At 41.6% G+C, this 24,800-nt stretch overlaps 2 protein-coding genes across 19 annotated transcripts in view; one reads left to right on the forward strand and one right to left on the reverse strand.

Moving 5' to 3' along the window:
* The window catches only part of IQCH (IQ motif containing H), a 213,662-nt gene that overhangs the window by 182,061 nt on the left and 6,801 nt on the right, over nucleotides 1-24,800 (reverse strand). For 17 of the 18 annotated variants that reach the window (XM_045060685.1, XM_045060684.1, XM_045060690.1 and 14 more), the window contains 3 exons: nucleotides 21,457-21,579; nucleotides 20,162-20,256; nucleotides 9,193-9,310 (listed from right to left, as the gene is read on the reverse strand). In XM_045060685.1, coding sequence (XP_044916620.1) covers nucleotides 9,193-9,310; nucleotides 20,162-20,256; nucleotides 21,457-21,579 — 336 coding nt within the window. Of the gene's footprint in view, nucleotides 1-9,192; nucleotides 9,311-18,439; nucleotides 18,476-20,161; nucleotides 20,257-21,456; nucleotides 21,580-24,800 lie in introns of those variants that run through there. The other variant, XM_045060689.1, reaches the window with a different exon arrangement.
* AAGAB (alpha and gamma adaptin binding protein) overlaps nucleotides 22,617-24,800 on the forward strand; it is a 64,755-nt gene continuing 62,571 nt past the window's right edge. The window contains exon 1 of the mRNA XM_019832191.3: nucleotides 22,617-22,738. The gene's annotated coding sequence lies outside the window, so the exon portion shown is untranslated. The remainder of the gene's footprint in view (nucleotides 22,739-24,800) is intronic.

Consider the following 24,800-nt stretch of genomic DNA (forward strand, 5'->3'; position numbering starts at 1 on the left):
GGTGGCATAATCGGGCCCCTTCCTACCTCCAGCCCCCTCTGCTACATTCTATCGTGACTGCTCATAGAGCAGCCAGCCTGTGGCCACATACAACATGTCCTCTCCATCTCTGTGAGTGAACATGCTGTTCCCTCTTTGGCAAATGTCCTCTTCTCTCTCTGGTGTCTTCTAGACATACTCTTACTTCCAAACTTGGGCTCAGATCAGGCACAATGTCCTCTGGGAGACCTCCCCTAACCTCTATCTCTCTTTCTCTACTCGCAACAAAATGTATTCATTCATTCATTCCAGCATTTATTAAGAGCCTGCTAGGTGGGGGTGCCTGGGTGGCTCAGTCGGTTACACATCTGCCTCTTGGTTTCAGCTCAGGTCATGATCTCCCGGCTCATGAGACTGAGCCCCACATTAGGCTCTGCGCTGACAGTGTGGAGCCTGCTTGGGATTCTCTCTTTCCCTCTCTCTCTGTCCCTCCCCCTGCCTCAAAATAAACAAACATTTAAAATAGATAAAAGGTAAAAAAAAAAAAAAAAAAAAAAAAAAACCTGCTAGGTGTAGGTGAACAAGAAAAAGTCCCTGCCCACATGATCTGATATTCTTGAAGGGATGTAAGGAATTATAATAACCATGTAAACAGATGTATAATTAATTTCAGATGGCCATAAGTGGGATAGAGAATAATGGGAGGCTCCCTCAGATACGGTGGTCAAGGACAGCCTCTCTGATGAGATGACAGTTGTATTGAGACCTGAAAGAAAAAACTGAGCTAGTCATACAAAGATCTGGGGGTGGTTGAGGAGTGAGAAATTGATGGCTAATGAGAAGGGATAAATGCAAAATCAAAGGCCTTAATAAGAGAGACACTTCCATGATGACAAAGGAGAAGACATAAAATATAAATCCACACATAGAAAAATTAATTAATTTGGTAATGGGAAGGCCAGGACTACATTTGTCTCTGACTGAAAACTGGAAGAGTATTACTTAAATAAGACAGAATGGATTCCTCTTGTGTATACGAAGTCCGGGCCTGGGCTCTTCAGGCTTGGTTTGGAAGTTCATGAAGTTGCTCCCTGCCATCCCTAGTGTATAGGCTTCCTCCTGTGGGTCTACGTTTGCTACTGGAGTCCTAGCCATCATAGCTTCCTTCCAGGCAGCAAGATAAAAGAAGGCAGGAAAAGGGTCAAAGGATGCAAGCCAGCCATCTTTTAAGGAAGTTTCCAGACAACCGCCCATGATACCTCCCCTTACACTTCATTGGCCAGTACTTGGTCCTGTGTCCAGCTGCAAGGGAGGCTGGGAAATGTAGTCTTTATTGAGCAGCCATATCTCTAGCTAAAAATCAGCCACTCAGTACTCACTGGACAGGACTGCGACACATGGTCGTGCTTAATGGCAAGGAGGTCTCAGAAATAAGGGATCATCCTCGTGCGTGATGTCGTCCTGAACCAAATCACTGCTGTCAGTAATGCAGAAAGGGGGTTGGGTATCGGCTAGGGAAGCAACGGTTTCTGCCACAAGCATGCAACCTAACTTAGCTAAGGAGGAAAAGGACCATAAGGCAAAAGTGATAAAGAGTGAACTACTGAGAGGTCAGTAAAGGTTCTTAGAGTGTTGAAGAATTGTCGGGAGAACATACTACGGGAGCTGGCAGACAAGGACATGGTGGTCAGAAGCTGTTGTGCTTGAAACAGATTTTAGAGCTGATGTACTTACTGGTCATAACAAAGCCCAGGGAGTTGGCATACCCCGCTAGCCCTACAGGAGCATTTTTCCTAAACCTGTGTTATGGCATTGCCAACGCCGTAGGATGCCCGTCTACAAACTTTGAACCCCTTACGGCACAGACACACACATATCTTCTACATCACACATGGTACCATTAAAAGTAAAATAGTTGAGGAAATAGCACACCGGGGATGAAAGACATTTTTTTTTTTTTTTTTTTTTTTTAGTTTCACTATGTTTATGCTATCATTACAATGTGCCACCATGCCACAATCATCAGTGGACAGCCGTGGTGTGGGCCAAAGGTGACATTCTGTCCAATTTTTATGGTACATGGGCCAATCACTAATTCTATGACCGACCTCCCTCTGCTACTAACTACCCTCCTGAGTAGGGAAGCCAGAGAACGATGGCTCTCCTGCGTGTCCAGAAGTTAGTATTTCCTGGGAAGGTACAGAGCAAGGCATGAGAAATTTGGGATGCCACCTTCAAAATGTTACTGAACCGTCGAATACCATCTAATGAAATTCGGGTAGTCCTTGCACTTGTAGGTAGTAAGTTACTTCTGTTTCTGGGAAAGGTGTCATGAGTCGTAAATATGTAGCTAAGTGAATCTTCTATAGAAACACTATTATTAGGAGTTATAGTCCTAATGGCCTATTTTTGATGCCTAGTTTTTATAGAAATAGCCCCAAAGCTCACACTTAGTCATCTGTTCCATAAGCTATAGCTTGTGAACCTCTTGAAAGTGTATAGGTAAGCCAAGTGAATAGTAACCAGTTATAGCAAAACGGTATCACACATGATAGAGTATCATAATGTATTATGAATAATTCTAGCACGGCTTCATAATTGCTACATTAGTTGTACTGCAACAAATCGGAAAGTAAAAAAGTTCACCTTGAGCAGGTGTGTTGATTGAGAAGTTTCTCTGGGAAAGTTTGGAGGGACATACCTGAGGATAATTCTGGCTATAGTCAGGGCCATTTGTGAACCGAATCAGGGCTTTATGTTGCTGTGGGTTTGTTTGTTTGTTTGTTTTTCAGTTGTAAATTTCCCTGTGGCAAACACAGGAAGGGAACTCAAGTTTTTGTATTTTTTTTTAATGTTTGTTTATTTTTGAGAGAGTGTGAGCAGGGGAGGGGCAGAGAGAGGGGGACAGAGAATCCAAAGCAGGCTCTGCGCTGACAGCCAGCAAACCTGATGTGGGGCTCGAACTCACAAACCGTGAGCTATCCCTGAGCCAAAGTTGAATGCTCAACCGACTGAGCCACCCAGGTAGCCCAAGTTTTTGTATTTTCTCACAATGGTGAGAAATGGCCGGAACTTTGAGGTCAAACAGACCTGCATTTGAATCCCAGTTCTGCTGTTGCTTAGGTTTAGATTAGAATCATCTCCCATCTTCCAGTCCCATATCTGCAAAATGGGCATAATAATAATTCCTTCCCTCAGAATGTTGTGAGGATGAGCTACAAGTTCATCGTCATGGCCCACACCGGTTCCTAAGTGGTCCCCCTGCTTCTGCCCTTGTTCTTTCACATCCTTGAAGGACAAGACTCCAGTGGCTTCCCATCACAGTGATATCCAAAGTCCTCACAACGGTCCTTGAGATCTGGCCCCCTACCACTTTTCCTACTCCTCTCCCCCTGTACATTCCCCTGTAGCTTCCTTGCTGTTCACACTCCTAATTCAGGGTCTTTGCATGCTCCACTTCCTTTGCCTGGAATGCTCTGCCTCCAAATAGCCAAAGACTTGTTCCCTCTCATGCATCAGATTCCTGCTCAAGTGAGACCATCCAACGCCCCTAGGCTCCTTCCCCAGCTTTTCTCTCACCAACTAACATACTATATAATTACTTTGCGCATCATTTTTTGTTTTCCTAATGACTGGGGTTTCCCACCCCAACTAGAATGTAAGCTCCATGAGAGCAGAGATGTTTGGCTGATGACTAAATAGTATCTGGGACGTATTAGGCACATAATTGAGATTGACCAGTATTCATCAGCAAATAATAAGAATTAACACTTGTATAACAGTCATGCACGTATGGTGTGCTGTTATAAACATTTACAAATATTAGCTCCTTTATCCCTACAGCAGCTCTATGAGGTAGGGGCTATTCTTATGTCCATTTTGCAGATGAGGAACTGAGGCACAGAGAGGTTAAGTGACTTGCCAAGGAACAGGTAGGAAGTGGTGGACCCAGGATGTGAACCCATACTTGAGTATGGGTTCATCTAGTTGTTGTTGTCATCTAGTGAGAGCCTACTCCAGGCTTGGCACTGTCTGGGCACAGATTATAGCAATGAATGAAACAGAGTCTCTCTGCTTTGGATTAATAGAGCTTTGAGAAATGATCGAATCCAAAGGATGTATCTTGGCAGATCCAGGTTTGGACAGAGGATTGGTAAAAGCCATCTGAGGATTAATTGGGGGAATCTGAGTATGACCTGAGTGTTTATTATATTCATGAATTATTGTTCATTTTTTTGGTGTGATAATGGTGCTGTGGGTATGTAGAAATATGCTCATTTTTAAAAAAAATTTTTAACATTTCTTATTTATTTTTGAGAGACAGAGACAGAGTGTGAGCAGGGGAGGGACAGAGGGAGAGGGAGACAAAGAATCTAAAGTAGGCTCTATGTTCTGAGCTGTCAGCACAGAGCCCAATGCGGGGCTCGAACCCATGAGCCGTGAGATCATCACCTGAGCGGGAGTCGGACGCTTAACCGACTCAGCCATAGGAATATGCTCATTTTTTTTTAAAATTTGTTTTCAACATTTTTATTTATTTTTGGGACAGAGAGAGACAGAGCATGAACGGGGGGGAGGGGCAGAGAGAGAGGGAGACACAGAATCGGAAACAGGCTCCAGGCTCCGAGCCATCAGCCCAGAGCCCGACGCGGGGCTCGAACTCCCAGACCGCGAGATCGTGACCTGGCTGAAGTCGGACGCTTAACCGACTGCGCCACCCAGGCGCCCCAGGAGCAGACACTTTTAAAAGCCACTGCTTTCATGGAGCCTAGCTTCTTGTGAGAAGATGGAGGTCACAGTGGTTGGCTCATTGGGGGCCTTGTCTTCTGTGCGCTCTGGTCTGTGAAATGCAATTACCATCTCATCTGCAAAACTTTCCACCCAACGCCAAGTGAGGCAGAACTCTCAGCGACAGTCTGGGAAGCCATGCTTACTTGCTCTTTTTCCTTCTTTCATCTCTCACCATATTATTCTTCATGATGTCCAAAATCTTCAAAACTTCAGTTTCAGAGCAAAGTTTGAAAATCACTTTCTCAATTCGATCCACATCCACAAAGTTGGATCCTTCCCATCTTAGACCCTGATCCTGCACATTGCTGCATCATAGTGGATCACAGTGTATTTTTTATGTTTGTTCGACTGATAAAGCATCCATTGTATGGAATTAAGAGAGGGAATCATTTTCAAGCAATGGGATGCGTTTATTTTCCCTGCTCCACAGCCTGTATCGTGCTCGTAAGGAGGTCCTTGGATCTGAACGGTGTAGGAGTTTGCTCACCAGATACTACAAGAAAATCAATGCTCTCTTGGCCCCTAAACTTTTTCTCCTTCTCTTCTTCCCTCTATCTTCTCCTTTGTTGTTTTTATTTCAAACCCTGTAGCCTGAGGTGCCCCAAAGAGGGGCTGAGCTGGTGTTGATGAGGAGCAAAGATACACTGTGAAGAAAAGTCATCACAATACAGCTTTTTCGAAAGTAAAAGAAGATCAATAAGCAATTGTTTTTTTTCCCTCACAATATTACTGACCATATTCCCTATGCTTTTCATCTCTGTGACTTATTTACTTTATAACTGCAAGTTTGTACCTCTTAATCCCCTTTATCCATTTTGCTCATCCCCCATCCACCTCTCCTCTGGTAACCACCGGTTTGTTCCCTGTATTTAAGAGTCTGGTATTTGTTGCTTCATTTGTTTTTTGTTTGTTTGTTTGTTTTTGTTTTTTTAAGATTCCATATGTAAGTGAAATCCTATAGTATCTGCCTTTCTGTGTCTGACTTAATTTATTTCACTTAGCAGAATACCCTCGAGGTCCATCCATGTTGTCACAAATGGCAAGATCTCATTCGTTTTTATGGCTGAGTAATATTCCATTGTGTATATGTACCACATCTTCTTTATTCATCCATCTATCGATGGACACTTGTGTTGCTTCCATATCCTGGCTATTGTACCTGATGCTGCAATAAACATAGGGGTGCCTGCATCTTTTTGAATGAATGTTTTCATTTTCTTAGGTAAATATCCAATAGTGGAGTTGCTGGATCATGTGGTAGTTGCATTTTTTAATTTTTTGAGGAAGCTCCGTACTGCTTTTCACAGTGGTTGCACCAGTTTACATTCCTACCAACCGTGCACGTGGGTTCCCTTTTCTCCACATGCTCTCCAACACGTGCTGTTTCTTACCTTTTCGAGTCTAGCCATTTTGACAGGTGGAAAGTGATAGCTCATTGCGGTTTTGATTTGCATTTCCCTGGTGATCAGTGATGTTGATCATTTTTTCATGTGTTTATTGGTCATCTCTATGCCTTCTCTGCAAAAATGTCTATTCCGGATGCCCTGCCCATTTTTTAATCAGATTGGGGTTTTTTTAGTGTTTATATTTATAGTTCTTTACATATTTATTAGTTGTATAACCTCTTATTGAAAATATCATTTGAGAACATCTGCTCCCATTCACTAAGTTGCCTTGTTTTTTTTGTGTGTTTTGGGTTTTTTTTGTTTTTTGTTTTTCTTTTTTGCTGATGGTTTCCTTTGCTGTGTAAAAGCTTTTCATGTTGGTGTAGTCCACATAGCTTATCTTTACTTTTGTTTCCCTTGCCTGAGGAGACCTATCTAGAAAAATGTTGCTAAGTCTGATGTAGAAGAGATGACTGTCTGTTTTCTTTTAGGAATTTCATGGTTTCAGGTCTCCCATTTAGGTCATTAATTCATTTTGAGTTTATTTTTGCGTATGGTGTGAGAAAATGGTCCAGTTTCATTCTTTGGCATGTAGCTGTCCTCGTAAACAATTCTTAATTATGAGTGTAATTATAATTGAGCAACTCCTAATTGTTTGTCATGCAAGTTTTTGGTGCTAAATGGAACTCCAAAGATCGTTATCTACTTTGGAGAAAGGAAGCTTAAGGAAGCAACCGGGGCTTACCTAGTCGAACAGGTTGGCAGTGGGCAATTAAAGGTGGTAATATCCCAGTTGGATTTCCCTGCTACTTAATAATACAAGCTTTTAAGTTGGTGTAGTAGGCTTGCGGGAACAGCTGGCAAAACAGCACTGTTTGTCATTGAGTTTACAATGCAAAATTAGGGCTATCTTGTATGTCAGCGGTTATGCATTTTTAAGCAGATGTCACTGATATTAGAAATAAAACAACAATAGGGATCTAGGCCCTGGAGGTAAAGTCAGGGTAGGAAACCGTCCATGCCCCTTGTAAATGAAGCTCACCCATGCTCACAGTCTTTAAAAGAACTCTGGGCTTACATACTGCACATAAGATTCCCTATCTTTATGATCATTCTCCAGGATTCAAAACTCTTCTGGGAAAATACGTTCTGGCTGTGGTTTTATTTTTTTCCGGAATCATAATGGCAGCTATACATTCGAGAGAGTCCTAGTTTCAGATATTTTGTTTCCAAAGAGCCCCAATCTTCTACTTGTGGGCCACCAGTGACCCTCCTGAGATTCTTGGGGGAGAGGGGGAAAATTGAGCTGAAGCAGAGACTTACTAGTAAGGGAGGTGAGAAGTTTAAGCTCCCTTTATCATAGCACTCCCTTTTCTTTTCAGAACAGCCTTTATTATGATGTGGTATTTTCTTATCGATGGTCTGTCTCCCCTGACTAGAATGTAAGCTCTGAGAGCAGGGACCTGGCATCATTGATCATAGTGTGCCCCTGCCAATTCTTGCACACAGATAGTGGTCAAATGAACTCCGTGTAAGAAGTGCCATGACCGTGGTTAGAGTTGGCTGTTTTGCGGGTGTAGTGGAGCCTGGACTGGTTTTACATGGGGGTGGGCACCCCCTTAGGGGTCCCTATGATGTCCTTTCTTCGTTCCACAAGCATTTATGGAGAATCCCCTGGCAATATACAGCAGTGAACAAACTGACATGGCTTCTGCCCTCATTAAACTTCCATTCTAGTGAGAGAAGCTGACACTTAAAAAAAAAATCTAGTTAGAAATCTTGCCAAGTGTGGTAAAGGAAAAATACGGATAATACCATTATAAAAAGGGTACTGCATGATGGCTTCACAGCTTGGGGAAGATACTAAAAACCACCGACTGAACACTTAAAAAGGGTGAATTTTATGGTATATTAATTATACCTCAACAAAGTTATTGCCTACAAAGGGGTACCACAGTGGTTATGCCTACATTTCTGGGTTCATCATCCTGGCCCTGACACTTACTAGCTGTGTTCTCTTGGGCAATTTCTTTAACATTTCTGAATCTTGGTTTCTTCATCAATAAAATGAAGACCATAATAGCACGTCTTTCTAGAATCATTCTGAAGGTTAAACAAGTTAGTGTTCCAAAAGCACTGACAGGAGGTGAGCTATTATCACCTGGGGGGGGGGGGGGTTGGGGAGGGAACAGGAGTTAAAGAGCAAGAACACTCAACAGGCAAAATCAGTAACCTCTTGAACTCAATTCCTTGCCACTTGGAAACTTTCCTTCTAGGGCCCTGTTCGAAAATTCTGGCTTTGCACAGTGGCAGTATCGTAGCCATTGGTTTATCTGAGGTGTGATTATTGCCAATTAAAAAATTGGCAGGCATTTTTTGGAAGGCATTGGAAGGCATTCTGTTGTGATATATTTGCTTTCTGAAGAAAGCTGTCTTGTGGTAGGAACTGACCCTACCACGAACATAATTGAAACAATAGGCATGTTTTCTCATTTAGAACACAAAGCAAATTTCCTACCTTTGCTCTTAAAAAGTTTTTTTTCTAACAACTTTATTGAGCTATAATTCATATACCTTCAATTTATCCCTTTAAAGTGTACAATTCAAGGCACCTCGGTGGCTCAGTTGGTTAAGCGTCCAACTTTGGCTCAGGTCATGATCTCACGGTTTGTGAGGTCAAACCCCGCGTCGGGCTCTATGCTGATCACTCAGAGCCTGGAGCCTGCTTCAGATTCTGTGTCTCCCTCTCTCCCTGCCCCTCTTCCCCTCTGCTCTCTCTCTCTCTCTCTCTCTCAAAAATAAATAATAAAACATTAAAAAAATTAAAAACTAAAATGCTAAAAAAAAGTGTATAATTCAGCAGTGTTCAGTAGATTCACAGTGTTGTGCAACCATCTCCACTATTGAATTCCAGAACATTTTCATCATCCCCAAAAGATACTTGATATCCATTAGATGTCCCTCCCCATTCTTCCCTCCCCCTAACCTCCACACCCACTAATCCCCTTTTTGTCTTTATGGGTATCTCTATGCCTACCTTTTTTCTTGGAAAGGCTTGTGGAAATGTACTGTGCTGTCTTTGGGGTTGCCAAAGTTTACCCTCAGATTCTAGAGGGAAAATAAATGATTTCTGATCAATTATAGCTGGAAGCAACCTAAGTTTAAAAAAGAAAAAGAAAATTTTAAATCAAATCTCAACAGCTTCACAAATTGTAATTTTGAAACAATGCTTCCTAGTTCAATTAGGTTTTATAGGAAATATTCTATTGGTAATTAAAATAAACTAGACCAACTTTGGCATTTTTACTGCTACGAAACTGTACTTGTTTTTTAAGCATATGAACTTCTGAGTCTGATAATGACCACTATAGCATGAATAAAAAGCTCTATCTCTGGCTGAGTTTATATGATCCACAACAGACAGAATTACTATACTATAAAATATTTCTTGGTAGAGAAATATAGCATGTTGTATTGTTTTGTAAAACCAAATCACAGAATAGCCAATGTTAAATACATTCAAAATGCTTGTCCCTAAGCAGTTGGCACTTACATTCTTTAAATGTCTGCTATTTTATATAACTGTAAAGACTTAAGGATCAACGGTGGTTGAAGGTCTTTCTTATTAAGCAGTGGGCAGTTCCATGGCAGGGGGCTGGGAGGGGTGGGCAATGTAAAAACAAAGTTAAAAGAATGACTGTGTGTGTAATGTATGTCTTAAAACTTTTCATTTGAGGGGCACCTGGGTTACTCAGTTGGCTGAGCGCCAGACCCTTGATTTCGGCTCATGATGATACCACATTTCATGAGTTTGAACTCTGCTGGGCATGGAGCCTGCTTAAGATTCTCCCTCTCTTGCTCTGTCGTGCACTCTCTCTCTCCCCTGCACCCCCCTCTCTCATGAGCACACGCTCTATAACAAACTAAAACTTTTCATTTGAAAGTAGATTCCACTTTTTTAAATTGGTCAGCATAATTAGGATCAATTAAACTCAACCATAATGACCCAATCTCTTGACTCTACTGTGGTGCCCACTTTTGTAAAATTTTCATTAGAAAGCAATTTATGGACGTTTGGTCTTGTTCCAACGCATAAAGAGCTTGGAAGTTATGGTGAGGATGGGAATGATAAGAAGAACCTCAACACACTGAAAAGCACTTCTTCTTTGATCTGTCAGAGAATCCAGATCACAGGGAAAACTACTGCCTTGAAAACTGGAGAGAGACTGAAACAGACAGACCCTGCTAAAGCTCCAGAATGGACGCCTGCTGCTGGAGCTGGTATTGGCAAGAAGAGTTAAATTCCACTTAACAAATGGCCAGAGGCTCAATGTGTATTAACTTGAGCTGTAAAAACTCAGTGGGGCCCGAGTGCCTGGGTGGCTCAGTCGGTTGGTCGTCCGTCTTCAGCTCGGGTCACGATCTCACGGGCCAGGCCCGTGAGTTCGAGCCCCGCGTCGGGCTCTGTGCTGACAGCTCAGAGCCTGGAGCCTGCTTCAGATTCTGTGTCTCCCTCTCTCTCTGCCCCTCCCCCTCTCACACTCTGTCTGTCACTCTCAAAAACAAACGTTTAAAAAAATTAAAAACAAAAACAAAACCAAAAACAAAACGCCTCAGTGGGGCCAAAGCTTGGGGCAGGGTAAAACTTTCATGACTTTACCTTCAGGGGCCTCATCGTATTCCCACCGTGAAGACACAGAAAAACACCTCCTGCTTCTGGCAAGGGGAAGGGAAAAGAAACCACTTCCAACTACTCCCAGAGAGTTCTGTTACTTGTTCTGTTCTCTGCAATGAAGGCCAGCTCTCAAGGAAAATTATTCTCTGACCTAAGGAAGGGCAAGTAGCTAACTCCAGGCCCTTCCAGTCTTCCTGTCTCACCTAAGAGGAGGAAATTCCAAGAAAAACTAGTGAAGGTAACAGTTAAGAGGCACAGACCCACTGAAAGACGGAGGCCTGATCAAGGAGTATTGAATGCTTCCCCTCAGCACACTTACATCTACAGAGGATTACAGATGAGAGGACTTGGGGCTCAGGCCTATTTAGGAAGAAGTTTCTAGGAAAAATCAAAGACCCCAGGGGAGACAAAAACAAAGACAGTTGAAGAAATGGAAGCCTCAGACACCTACAGTTACAGCAAACAGTATACAGCACAATTTGTAGCCAGATAAAGACTCATTTACCTCACTTCCTGTTACCCATACATCATGTCCAGCTTTCAAAAAAAAAAAAAAAAAAAAAAGAAAGAAAGAAAAAAAATGACAAGGCATGCTAAAAGGCAAGGGGGAAAAAAAAAGGTTTGAAGAGACAAAGCCAACATCAGAATCAGATATAACAGAGATTTTGGAAGTATCAGACCACGAATTTAAAATCACTGTGATTAATAAGCTAAGGGCTCTAATAGAAAAAAATAGACAGCATGCAAGAACAGATATTTAATGTAAGCAGAAACCTCGAAACTCAAAGAATATAAAGAAAATGCTAGAAATCAAAACACCATAAGAAATGGAGAATACTTTTGACGGGTTTATTAATAGGATACAACCAAAGAAAGAATCCATGAGCTTGAAAAAAATGTCAATAGAAGTTACCCAGACTGAAATGCAAAGAGAAAAAAAGGACTGAACAGAACAGAATGTCTAGGAACTGTGACACAATTATAAAAGGTGTAACATACATATATATAATGAGAATATCAGAAAAAGAAGAAAGGAGGGGAAGACATATTTGAGTAATGATGGCTGAGAATTTTCCAAAATTAATGACAGACACTAAACCACAGATCCAGAGAGTTCAGAGAATACCAAGCTAGGACAAATCCTGAAAAACTATACCTAGGCATATCCTATTCAAACTACGAAAAACTAAGAGCAAACAGAAAATCTCGAAAGAAGACAAAGGAAAAAAATCCCAACTTAACCTATAGAAGAGAGGTATAAATTGTATCAGACGTCCCTTCATAAGCCATGCAAGCAAGAAAGCAGGGTGAAATATTTGAAGTGTGGAAAGAATAAAACACACCAACCTGGAATTCTGTATCTAAGTAAAATTATCCTTCAAAAACAAAGGGGAAATAAAGATCTCCTCAGATAGATGAACACTAAGGGAATTCGTCACCAGAGTCTTGCAAGAAATGTCACCAGAAGCTCTTCAGAGAGAAGGAAAATGATACAGGTTGGATAACAGGATACGTAAAGCAGAAAGAAAATCCAGGGGCCTCACCATATGTCCTTCCTTGGGTCCCAGGGCCCCCTAACTGGTCTGACTTCTTTCTAAGTCCTCATAAACTTCTTTTATAATAACGTCCAGGATTTTTAGCTGTATTTCTCAGAAGGAATAGGGAGAAGTATGTCTACACCATCTTCTTAGAAGTGAAACTCTCTTCATGGATTTCCTTAAAAAAATATTTTTAAATGTTTATTTTGAGAGAGAGAGAACCAGTGAGTAGGGAAGGTGCAGAGAGAGGGAGAGAGAGAGAATCCCAAGCAGGCTCCACACTGTCAGCGCAGAGACCAATGTGGGGCTCAAATCCAAAAATCGTGAGATCAGGACCCGAATCAAAACCAAGAATCTGACGCTTAACTGACTGAGCCACTCAGGTGCCCCTCTATTTGTGTATTTCTTATCAATCTTTTTACCTCTCTTTATTATGTATTTAGAAGTGAATTTGAATTGAGATATAATTTTGCATCCTGCTTTCTTCCCCCTCAACATATACTGTGAGAATTTTTCCATGTCATTAAATTTCTTGGATAATACCAGTTTTAATAGCTATGTAATACACACGTAGATGTGTTATCGATTTAAAAAAAAAAAAAACTTAATGTCCATTTATTTTTGAGAGACAGACACAGAGTGGGAGCAGGGGAGGGGCATCGAGAGACAGGGAGACACAGAATCCAAAGCAGGCTCCAGGCTCTGAGCTGTCTCCAGCACAGAGGCTGATACGGGGCTCGAACCCACGAACTGTGAGATCATGACCTGAGCCAAAGTCGGTCACTTAACAAATTGAGCCACCCGGGAGCCCCAGATGTGTCAGAGATTTAATCATGCTTTTACTATTAACATTTAAGGTTATTTCCGCATTTATTGGTATTAAATAGAACACTGAAATTAACAAACATACACAGATTCTTGTCTCTCTCTTTTCATTTCCTAGGACAAATTCCTAGAAGTACAACCACTAAATTAAAAAAAAAGAATTAAAAAGCTTCTCGCACATGTTGAGAAGCTGCCTTTTAGAACTTCGTGCCAACTTACACCTTTAGTGGTAAAACAAAAGTATGCCCGTCCTACTGCTACCTCATCAGCACTGATTATTAGAATGGTTTAAATGATTTGTTGTGCTAATTTGTAAGGAAAAAACAGTAATATATTGTTTAATTTGCATTTCTCTGGCTTACCAGTGAGATTGAACATTTTTCACGTTTACTGGTTATTTGCATTTCTATCTCTGTGAGTAGTTTGTTGTCCTCTGTCAACTTTTCTTTTTTTTTGTATTGGCATGAATACTTTTTAAAAATTTTTTAAAAGAATGTTAGCGATTTTTGTGTCATGGCTGTTGCAAACGTTTTTCTGGTTATTTTTTCATTTTCTGATGCTTTTTAAAAAAATTTATTTTTTACTAAAAACTTTTTTTAAGTCTTTAAATTTATTTTTGAGAGACAGAGCACACAAGCAGGAGAGGGGCAGAGAGAGACAGGGAGACACAGAATCCAAAGCAGGCTCCAGGCTCTGAGCTGTCTCCAGCACAGAGCCTGATATGGGGCTCGAACCCACGAACCGTGAGATCATGACCTGAGCTGAAGTTGGATGCTCAACTGGCTGAGCCACCCAGCTGCCCCTGTTTAAAAAAATGTTTGACCCACAGAGAAATGGAAAGAGCAGTTAGCATCCAAATACCTTTCATGTAGATTACCAAGTGTTACCATCTTGTTCCCTGTGCTTCACCTCTGTATGACCAGGATGTAGTCATAGTCTATACAAGTGGGATTTGTGTACTGCCGTGTAACAACCCAGAATGGATGGGCTCCAGGATGCTTCATTTACCGAGGGAAATGTACCTTCTAATGTACGCTGGCCGTGCAATACAAACCTCTTCTTTCTCTCTCACTGCTTCTCACCATCATCTATTTGCTTTGTTCTTGTCTCCCCTTCTCAAACACTGGCACAACAGACTATAAAATGAAGATCTCTGTGCGGTTCTGAGAGTGTTGGTACAGATGGTAGTCACCCTCCCAGTGTCAATGAGCAAAGCGAGGTCGTTAAGAGCAGTGTGAACAGATATTACGAGCAATAAAATCCATGAAAGCCAATCATGTGAGAGGAAGAACCACACTTGGACATAGAAGAATCACGGCCAAAGTGGGGACAGTGGTGAAACATATTTGGAAAACAATACAGAAGCTTTTTTTAGCTCTTTGGAGAAAATATGCCACTTTGGATAATGTCCTCATCATTGTTTTCTGAACGACTGCTAAGAAAATCTTGCATTTGGGGGGCACCCATTGTTAGCACTCTGTGTCCCTACTGGTTTTTGTTTCTACTGGACACAATGACCAGATTTTCCCTTCTTGCTAAAATGTAAACCATCTTTTGTGAAAATTAGGCTTCTTGGTTTCCAGGAAGCCACGGCGTGGGAGAATGCTCCATTGCACACATGTGACCAGACTCAAGTCTGGGCCTCACCATCAACGACCAGTGTGACCTGGGATGGCTGTGATCCTCAGCATGCACATTTTTAAAAGGAAAGGATAAATATCTGCCTCATGGGGTAAAACAAAGTCCTTTGCAAACTGTCAAGTGTTAGGAAAATTGTGACCACAAGATGAAATTCACACTGATAATGAAAATGAAGATGATGGCTATTGTATCTGGTCTGTTCTAAGTCATTTTTAAGGTATATCCCGGGACAATAGTCATTTGGAATAAACTCTCCCAATTTCCTGGGTTTCCATAGTTAAAATGAAGCCCCAAATATCGGAACAATGTTGGTTCTCAGTTACTCACAGCAACCGTGCTTGCCGTCCAAGGAGCAACAGAGATGCACAGTTCTGATTAAATGGCACCCCTTTCAGAAGGAGTTGCTGGTCTGGACTCCTGGCCTCTGACACTCCAGCAGACTCACAGTTTAAGTGGACAGTGACAGTCCTACCAGCATGACTCCCAGGTGCCACGCTGGGCTCATTCCTAGTGCAAGAGGCTTACTCCAACCCTTCAGAGCAATGGGGTAGCTGAATTTCCGGGACTAGGCCCTTGACCAGACAGAGGCAGGCCCTCTCAGTGGCCAAGAAATACTGATTCCAGGGAGCTATGCTTGTCCTGGGATTCCAAGCACAAATTAATCTGCATGCGGGATGCCAAGGGTGTTTGTTAAAATGCAAATTCCAGGACTATCTGGGAGCCAGTGAAACCAAAGTTTAAGAACCATCATTCTAGTCCCGTGGCCTCTCAAACAGGATGTCCACATCCCAGGCAATCCATAAAATAATGCCGTTGGTTGTGTGATGAGAACATAAAAACTTTTTTTTTTTTACATATCAAATAAGAAATATAGAAAATAAGAAATTACTGTGTGCTACTATTTAATATTCAGCTTGTCCCTGGATCCCTCATGTGGTCATGTCACCTGTGGTTCTGGAGGCCTTCTGGGAGTGGGGACTCCAAACCACAAAGGCACGAACGGCGGGGTCTGCACTGGTACACATTTTTTCACAGCGTTAGAATGCACTGTAGTTTACTCATGAAGTGGGTTTATGGGTTCTATTACGTAGTTTTCACTCAAGCCTGAAAAAATGGACCAGTGTCTTAAAAAAGATTCCTGCAAAAAAAAAACCACCCTGTATCTTGAAGATAATGATAAGGAGCATCAGTGAAAAATAAGAAAATGCCAGAATCGACACGTACTCGTGGAGTGAGCTTTTCTTCAGCCACACTAGAGAGTGCAAATGATGGTAAACGAATCAAATTTATGACAAGTCAGCCAAATCCATCCCCCTGAAAACTTAAAAGTTATCCAGAAGACTAACTGAAATACGGACTTCCGTTCAACCAGCATCTCTGCCGAATCTCCACTAAGCGTAGAATATGTTTCGGGTTATTAGCTACAGCCAGTATAAAGCCATCGTGATTAACAAGATAAAACAACCAGAATATTCTAATTAGTAGCCTTTTTTAGCAAAAGAAGTTTCATACTGTTAATAAAGTAAAATATTTTAAACTGTTTAATCTTTGTCTCATTTAAATATTTGTCGGTGTATTTTATAGTGTATTCATGCCATATGATAAGCATACAATTTATAAATAAATACATATTATGGATGCATGCCCGAATTTTTAAACTGATGGTCATGGGGGATAAAAGGCCAGGTTCAGCTTGTTCCAGCTCGGAACTGTAATAAACTGTCTTCTTCTCTGACCTCCTGCCCAGTGTTGAGATAAGTAACCTGTCTCTCAGTGAGTCATGCCATCCATCATGAAAAAACACCTTCTTACTTGGGTGTTACAAGAACTTTGTCATGGAACCTCGGAAGAAAAATGCAGTGAATTGGCCAGTCCCACTCCCCCTGGGCATGAGCACCTGAAGGAATCCTGGGTTCTACAAACTGCTTTGCATAGAAAACTCCTAGCAGGATATGAACTCTGAAGTCACATCTATTCACGATGGTCTCGGGGGACACGCCTGCAAGTGCAGAATCTGGTGTGACTATCTACCAGGGAACACTCCCGTCACAGGCAACAGTTCCTGACTGCCTGGGGTCTCCTGTTTTCCATTTCCGTCTACTGTTGCTACTTCTTTTCCTCCCTGAGCCACTCCCTGTGACTCACACTTGGACTCCCAGGACCTGCCCCAGGCCTGCTTACTTTAAAGACCCAATCTGGATTTTTCTCCAGTTTTTGACCTGGTTCCTTGCATTTCATTTTCAAATTGCACGCTACTTTAGCGCCACAGCTATGATGGATATACTCCCCCAGGCTTGCGAGGCTCATACAAACTTGCCAGGCTCCCATCTTCCTGCCAGGAGGGCCAGTGATTATATTATTGAATTGAATAGGAGAGAAAGGATCCAAGGACTACTTCTGGGAGCCAACTCCATGCCCCAATTAAGGGTGAAGGCTTCCTTCCCTCTTCCAGACCCTAGTAAGGGGCAAGGACACTCCTTGGCAAGGGAGAAGAACTGTAGAAGAGAGGTCTCTGCCCAAATGTTTCTGCTTGATTCTCTGTGGATATAATTGCTACACAGTTTGCTCTTTTCAGCCATCTTAACTTGCATATAGCCCAGACTCTCTGTTCTTTGTCAGGACAGAAGAACAAAGAGAAAGCTGGATACAGGATGGGAGAACTTCATTGGAGTTGGTGACAGACCTCTTTCCCTGTTTACTCCCCACCCCCTCCATTGTGAGGCTTTCTTACTTGATGTCTGTATGCATAATCTTTGGCCACAGCCTGCTGTCTGTTGGCTGCCATCTACAAAGGCCTCCCGCTTGGCCTTGTAGGGCTCCTTTGATTTCCAACTAAGCGTCAATATAAGTTGGGAAACTGACCTCCAATATTTTCTTCTCCAAGAATCCCTTTTATTATGTTCCTTCCTTACAGATTCCTTGTTTTAGAAGATTTATATTAACCTATTTTCAAGTCATTTTTTTATTCCCTAATTTAAAAATCAAAGCAATAAAATGACTAAAAGCTAGACAGATGAGGGACAGTTGCGTCTACAAGGAATGATGGATGCCTGTGGCATTCCATGTGCAGGAAAGGGAGACTGATACAGTGGTACCCCAAAGCTCTGCTCCCCACTACTGAATGCTGGAACTTGGTTATGTCTGTAGATTGCCATGTTTCCTTGTGCGCTACAATAAAACCTTGGTTTGCGAGCATAATGTGTTCCAGAAACATGCTTGTAATCCAAAGCACTTATATATCAAAGCGAATTTCCCCATAAAGAACCATGGAAACTTGGATGATTTGTTCCACAACCCAAAAATATTCATAAAGGGGCACCTGAGTGGCTCAGTCAGTTAAGCATGTGACTGGTTCAGGTCATGAGCTCTCAGTTTGAGCCCTGCATTGGACTCTGTGCTGACGGCTTAGAGCCTGTAGCCTGCTTTGGATTCTGTCTCTCTCTCTTTCTCTCTCTGCCCCTCTCCTCATTCTCTCTTTCTAAAATAAGTATTTTAAAACCCACAAAAGTATTCATATAAAAATGTTTACAATACCCTAATATAATACAAAATAATAAAGAAAACACAAAATATAAAGAAAAATAAACAAATTAACCTGTACTTACCTTTGGAAACCTTTGTGGCTGGTATGAGGGAGACGAGAGAGGAGGGTTATTGTGTAGGACAACTTTCACTATCACTAATGGAATCACTGCTATCTATTGACTCAATGGAATCTTTGTGCGTGTGTGTGTGTGTGTGCGCGCGCACAACATTAACAAGGAACCTATCCAATGACCCTTGCTTTTGTCTCTTTTTGAGGATTTTCTGGAAATGTGACATTGCATTGTCATTAAACAGATTCATTGCTCGCATTAATAGCCTTATTCAGGTGGTGCTTTTCACAAAACTGCACTGTTTCCCACATTTTACACATCTCCCTAATCTCATTTGAAGTGAGGGGTTCCTCGGCCTTTTTCTCCCCTTCCTTTGCAGACAGGATGAAGACGTAGACTTCTCATAAAATCTTGCAGTTTCGGCCACTCACATATCTTATTCGTATTTCTCAATGATTTCCTTCTTAACTTCCACTGTAATCATCTCCTTCTTACCGCCTTTCTTTCCAACCTTTTTCTGCAAGGGGCCATTGTATATGCTCACATGGATGTTGACTACAGTATAGTATTAATAAACTCCTGTCAGATACTGTATTTAATGTAACTAGCAATAAGGCAGCAGAGGAAAGGGTCTATATATGCAGGCAGCCTGACCTAGAATGAAGCAAAGCATTTCTAAGCTTACTCTTGTATGGAAAATCAAAGGACTGTCCGTAGGTGCTTTGAAGTGACAAAAAAATACACTAGTGCGTGTTGTGGGCGCCTTCAAGTGTTCTGAAAAATCACTGATTTCTGCCAAACACTGCAGTGTGAGACCAAGCATCCGAGCATGGGAGACGATCACCCACAGTCCCACAGAGAGGGAGAGGGAGAGAGAGAGAGAGAGAGAGAGAGAGAGAGAGAGAGAGAGAGAGAAGAACCATAAGGTCAGTTGCGATCATGTGACATTCGGCGTCACATACTACTCGTATTGCAAGCCATCGCTCATTTATCAAGTTAAAATTTATTAGAAATGTTTGCTTGCCTTGTGGAACATTCATAGAACAAGTTACTTGTGATCCAATGTTTTACTGTATTTCTGAAACTGGACCCTACGATGCTTGGTACGTGTTTACGATGCAAATAGGGCCACAAGGTTTTTAAGCTTAGCACAAAGCCTTACTCTATATACACTCAAATTCAGGAGGCCTACCTGTAAGAGGGTCCAAAGTGAGGCAAGGCAATTTAACTCAAGTCTAATTTTAATAAATCATCTCTTAGGATGTATTACATTATGAATATTTCAAGCAAGTTTCATTATTTTTGTTTTATTTACCCTGGATACCAGAATCACCTTTACAATAAAGTACCTATTACATGCTAAAAACTGTGAAGAAAGTGCAATGTGATCTTAATAGTGTAAAAACAGACTTGCATTAAAATACCTCCTTTAGGAGTTGAATTTTGGATACCTTTTACTGAAGAAAACAGCCAAAACTGGGACCCTGAAACAATTGTCATGGTGTTAAGCATTAGAAGGTAATAAAAGTCACGCAGAATAAACCAAGCCCAAATTCTGCCATTAACTTCTTTTGCAAAACTACTAAAGTAGAATGGATATGAACAAAGCCAAGAAGATTTTGTCTTTATGGTCACCTGACCTGAGTGGGAAAGATTTTTTTTAAATTGTACTTATTTTGTACCCCCCCCCCCCCCCGCCGCCCCCGGCCCCACCATGGGTATTTTACTTACCATTTGGAAGCATGAGGAGAATATAAATTATCATCATTAATAGGAGTCGTTAACACATGATGGTTTACAACATTTAAATACTTCTCGATGTGAATCTGTTACAGAAAAGTGAAAGTTTAGGCTATTAGACTGGACTTAAGATACTCAGCTAATTTACTTTACTTCATTAGGGTAACACTCTGAATTGTGTGATTAAGCCAAAAGACACAACATGCTATGTGTTTATTACATGCCTAAGGTATCATTGGGCATCTCAGGGCTAAATGACTTTAACTGTCCCAAAAAGCCTAATAAACAATTGAGACTCAAAGCTTGAGTGACCTGTAGTGCTCTTCACAAATTAAACCATGCACGATAGTCAGTAAATCGCTAAGCTAGGTAAGCTTACGAGGCAAGACAGACACTGAGTAATCTTTCCCTTATAGGGACTTCAAGCCAGCAGCCGAAGAAAGAATTTGGCCCTTAGGTTACAGATCATTTAAAATGGCCAACCCGAAAACTCCAGCTGGGTACAGCCCTGTCACCATCAGGTCATATAGGACAATGGTGTGCCAGTTTGATGAGGCAACAAAAACACACCACATCTCCCACGGCCTCTGGAGCTGAGCTGTGAAGCTGACAGCTCGTTAGAGTGAAAGGCTGAGACCAGAGCAGGGACAATGACAGTTAGAGGTCTCAAAGATGGAGATGGCCCTTATTTGGGCGCATGTGCTAAGAGATTTTTGTTTTATAAATGATTATTATCCTGGTCTGAAACTTGGGTTCTCCTCTGCCCTTCAACCCACGTATAATGATGAAGTCCCTAGGTACTGTATTTCTGTTGCAACAGTGGTACATCTCTTTAGTTTTACCGACTGGCTTACAATATCACAAAAATGACTAATCTCAAAATACTTAAGCTAGCAGGGAAAAATACACTCGTGTTCTTTAGAATCTCAGTGAATCTGATAGAAACTCGCTGCAGGCATTGGTATGAATTCTTTTTTGCCTGGCATGTTGTTGGCCGACTAATAGTTATTTTGAAAATTCTTAATTCTTTTCATCAAATCACGTGTTAGGGATTGGCACTGCATGATCTTATATTCCCAACACCTTAACTACTTTGATTTGCATCCTGGCACATTTCGCAATCAGTTAATCATCATTTTAATGACAGGAACAGAATAAGAAAGCTGATGACCAGTCTAAATCCACCTCTGTTACAGAATTACACAGGGTCCTGTGAGAACCACAGTTCTTTTCTCCTGGAGGAATCTCCTTCCAGCGCTTTATTTAATATCTAAAGCTCTACTTACTTTTAACCCCATTTCAGTCCTTTTGATTGCGGTTTCAAGATTCCGAATGTCTAGAGTCTCTCCCTTTTCCTCAAGCGGGAAATTTGTTAATTTCTCCTTTAACTGATAAAGGTCTTCATGGACCTATTGGTTTAAATAATATAAAATATATTATATTTTATAATAAATAAATAAATTTTAAATAAATAATAAATAATAAATAAATAAATAATAAAAATATATAAAATATTGAAAGAATACATACAGAGTTCACCTAAAACATTCATTTTTTTTTAAATGTTTATTTTTGAGAGAAAGCGAGCACACATGTGTGCGAGCAGGGGAGGGGCAGAGACAGACGGAGACAGCAGATCTGAAGCAGGCTCCGTGCTGACAGCAGAGAGCCCGATGTGGGGCTTGAACTCACGAACCATGAGATCATGACCTGAGCCAAAGTCGGACACTTAACCAACTGAGCCACCCAGGTACCCCCAATTATTTTATTATTAAAAAGTTTTTAATGTTGGGGTGCCTGGGTGGCTCAGTCGGTTAAGCGTCCGACTTCAGCCAGGTCACGATCTCGCGGTCCGGGAGTTCGAGCCCCGCGTCGGGCTCTGGGGTGACGGCTCAGAGCCTGGAGCCTGTTTCCGATTCTGTGTCTACCTCTCTCTCTGCCCCTCCCCCGTTCATGCTCTGTCTCTCTCTGTCCCAAAAATAAATAAAAACGTTGAAAAAAAAATTAAAAAAAAAGTTTTTAATGTTTATTTTCGAGAAAGAGAGAGACACAGCGTGAGCAGGGGAGGGTCAGAGAGAGGGAGACACCGAATCCGAAGCAGGCTCCAGGTTCTGAGTTGTCAGCACAGAGCCTGACACCAGGCTGGAACTCATGAACCGGGAGACCATGACCTGAGCTGAAGTCAGAAGCTTAATGGACTGAGCCACCCACATGCCCCTGCAGTTATTTATTTTAAAGATTTATTTTAGATAAAATTATTTATTTTTAAAAATTTTCAATTTTCTTGAATTGCTGGGGATAATCAGGTAGATTTTATGATGTTCCTTGGAAAGAGCTGTCTTCATGGTTCTGAGATACTCTTTATTAGAATGTTTCACTGTTGTCTTTCAGATTGAAAAAAAAACTAAGCTTCCATACAATGTTCTATTTTTCCTTCCCCCATTAGAAACAAATCCAAGGGTAAAACTCCCACTCGAATGGCTTCTGCTTCTCACCTGGCAAAACAGTTGAGTTCACGACTCGTATGAAATTTGCACCAAACTCGGATTCCTACTAATCGGCCAAGAGGTAAGAAAACAGAAAAGTTCTGGCAAAGAGAGGTTTTAGTGAAAGCAGAGCTTTTCAAAAGGGAATTGTAAATAGGTCAACAGGGCCCATTGGTTTTCCGTTCTGGCTGGATCTTCCCCGTTTACTGCTCTGCAGAAGGGGCTCTTTCGGCGTGTGGCCTTGACTCTGTCTTACGTAGTCAGAATTGAAAATGATCCGTGAAGAAAAAGTGGCATACGTTACCACTTCAGCATTCTCCTTCAATCTGTATTTTCCTTGGAAACGATGAACACCTCTCTGAGGTCCGCCAGCCTCGCGATAAAATGGGTGCTGTGAGATTAGCCATCCCCAGGTTCTCCGAATTCGTATTAGAAACCAAACTTCAACACATAAATACAGATGGCACCAATTATTGTGTGGGCTGCTGCCACAAGAAAAGCATTTTGTTATGCAAATTTATGAACCCAACACCTGTTTCAGCAATAGTGACACCAATAACAATCTGCAGACTGGGTTGCTGAAGGCATTTTGCAGCCGTTACCTTTTCTCTGGTAGTCTAACTGGACCTACAGGGTGCTCCCAGCCTGTGGTATCGATTACTTTGGAATATTCCCGTGGAGCCAAGGATTCAAAAGATCAGAATTTGCATCTTTTCACTGATGGGCCTCACAGTCTGGTAGACACATCTGGTCATTTGTACTCTGCACAAATTGTCATGGAAAGCCTTGAGGGCTCACAGATTGAAATCAGAACACACCTACCGTTTGCTCGTAGGCACTAAGGATAAAGACGTGCTTCTTTCAATTGTTTTGTCCACATTAATGGCTGCAAGCTGGTTTACCGTTGATTGTCTAAAGGCATTTGGAAAGTACAAAGCAGCAGCCCAAGGGCGAGCCTCGCGTCCAGGCCCGCATTTCTTGGTCCATCCTTTGAATGCACTGAACTTCCTTCTTGTAGCTCTAGTGTTTGTAGTATTATTTGTAGCTTCACATAGCATTCTGTAATGTCTTTCGACAGCTGGTGGGGAATGAAACTGCCCTGGGTTATTTATCATGGAACCAAAGGGCTCTTTTGTTTGCTTGTTTGTTTAAGTCTTCCCTGTGTGGACAGTTACACTTCTTTCCAGAGTCATGAGATAATATGTAACGGCTCTAGTACACAGTAAGGGCAAGTGAACATAATTCCTTGCTCCATCACCAGTCACGTGATGTCCGTGCACACCATCACATTTCCCCTGGTTTCTTTACCAAGGGGGAAAAAAAATTACTTCATAGAACAGTTGAATAAAACTAAGGCAATGTGTGTGAAATTGAATGAATGTAGGTTTTGGAAGCAGGCAGATATAAACCAGAATCTTATTTCCTCCTTTCCTGAGCTGGACAAAGTTACATGGTTTTTGAGAGCCTTGATGCTTTCATCTATAAAATGGGGATCATTGGCTACCTGTTGGAAGAGTGGCAAGAATAAAATGAGTTAAAGCATGTAGAGTGCTTTGTGCACAGCCAGCCACATAGGACGGCCCTGAACAAATGTTAATCCTCCGCTCCTGCATGGTAAAACCTAGTGAAGTTCCTTGACGTAACTGGCATTTAGTAAATGTTCCTTGATTTGAATTGCTCTCTTCATCTTCCTCAAGAGTTTTTTTTTTTTAATTTTCTTGCTAGATATTTTTTTTCTCCCCTTTCAATAACCACATATCTGTTTGTATGGTAGTTGCAATAGACACAAACATTGTAGGAAATGTGTCAACCAGACTTGGGTAGGAAGAAAAAAATTATGTTCTAAATCTCTGTTCTTTCTTCAAATGGACCCAATCTACCATATTGAAATTTTACGTGTCCCCCATCATTTCTGTGGTCATCAAATGCATTGCTTTCCGTATATTTCCTACTAGGAGGAAGTTTTTTTTCTTCTAAAAAATTTTTTTAACATTTTATTTGTCACTTAGAGACAGAGTGTGAGCAGGGGAAGGACAGAAAGAGGGGGACCCAGAATCTGAAGCAGGCTCCAGGCTTTGAGCTGTCAGCACAGAGCCTGACACAGGGCTCGAACTCACAGAAGGAGGAAGATTATTATTTTGACA

The sequence above is a fragment of the Felis catus genome, chromosome B3 (genome assembly GCF_018350175.1).
Source record: "Felis catus isolate Fca126 chromosome B3, F.catus_Fca126_mat1.0, whole genome shotgun sequence".
In the NCBI taxonomy this organism is placed as follows: Eukaryota; Metazoa; Chordata; class Mammalia; order Carnivora; family Felidae; genus Felis; species Felis catus.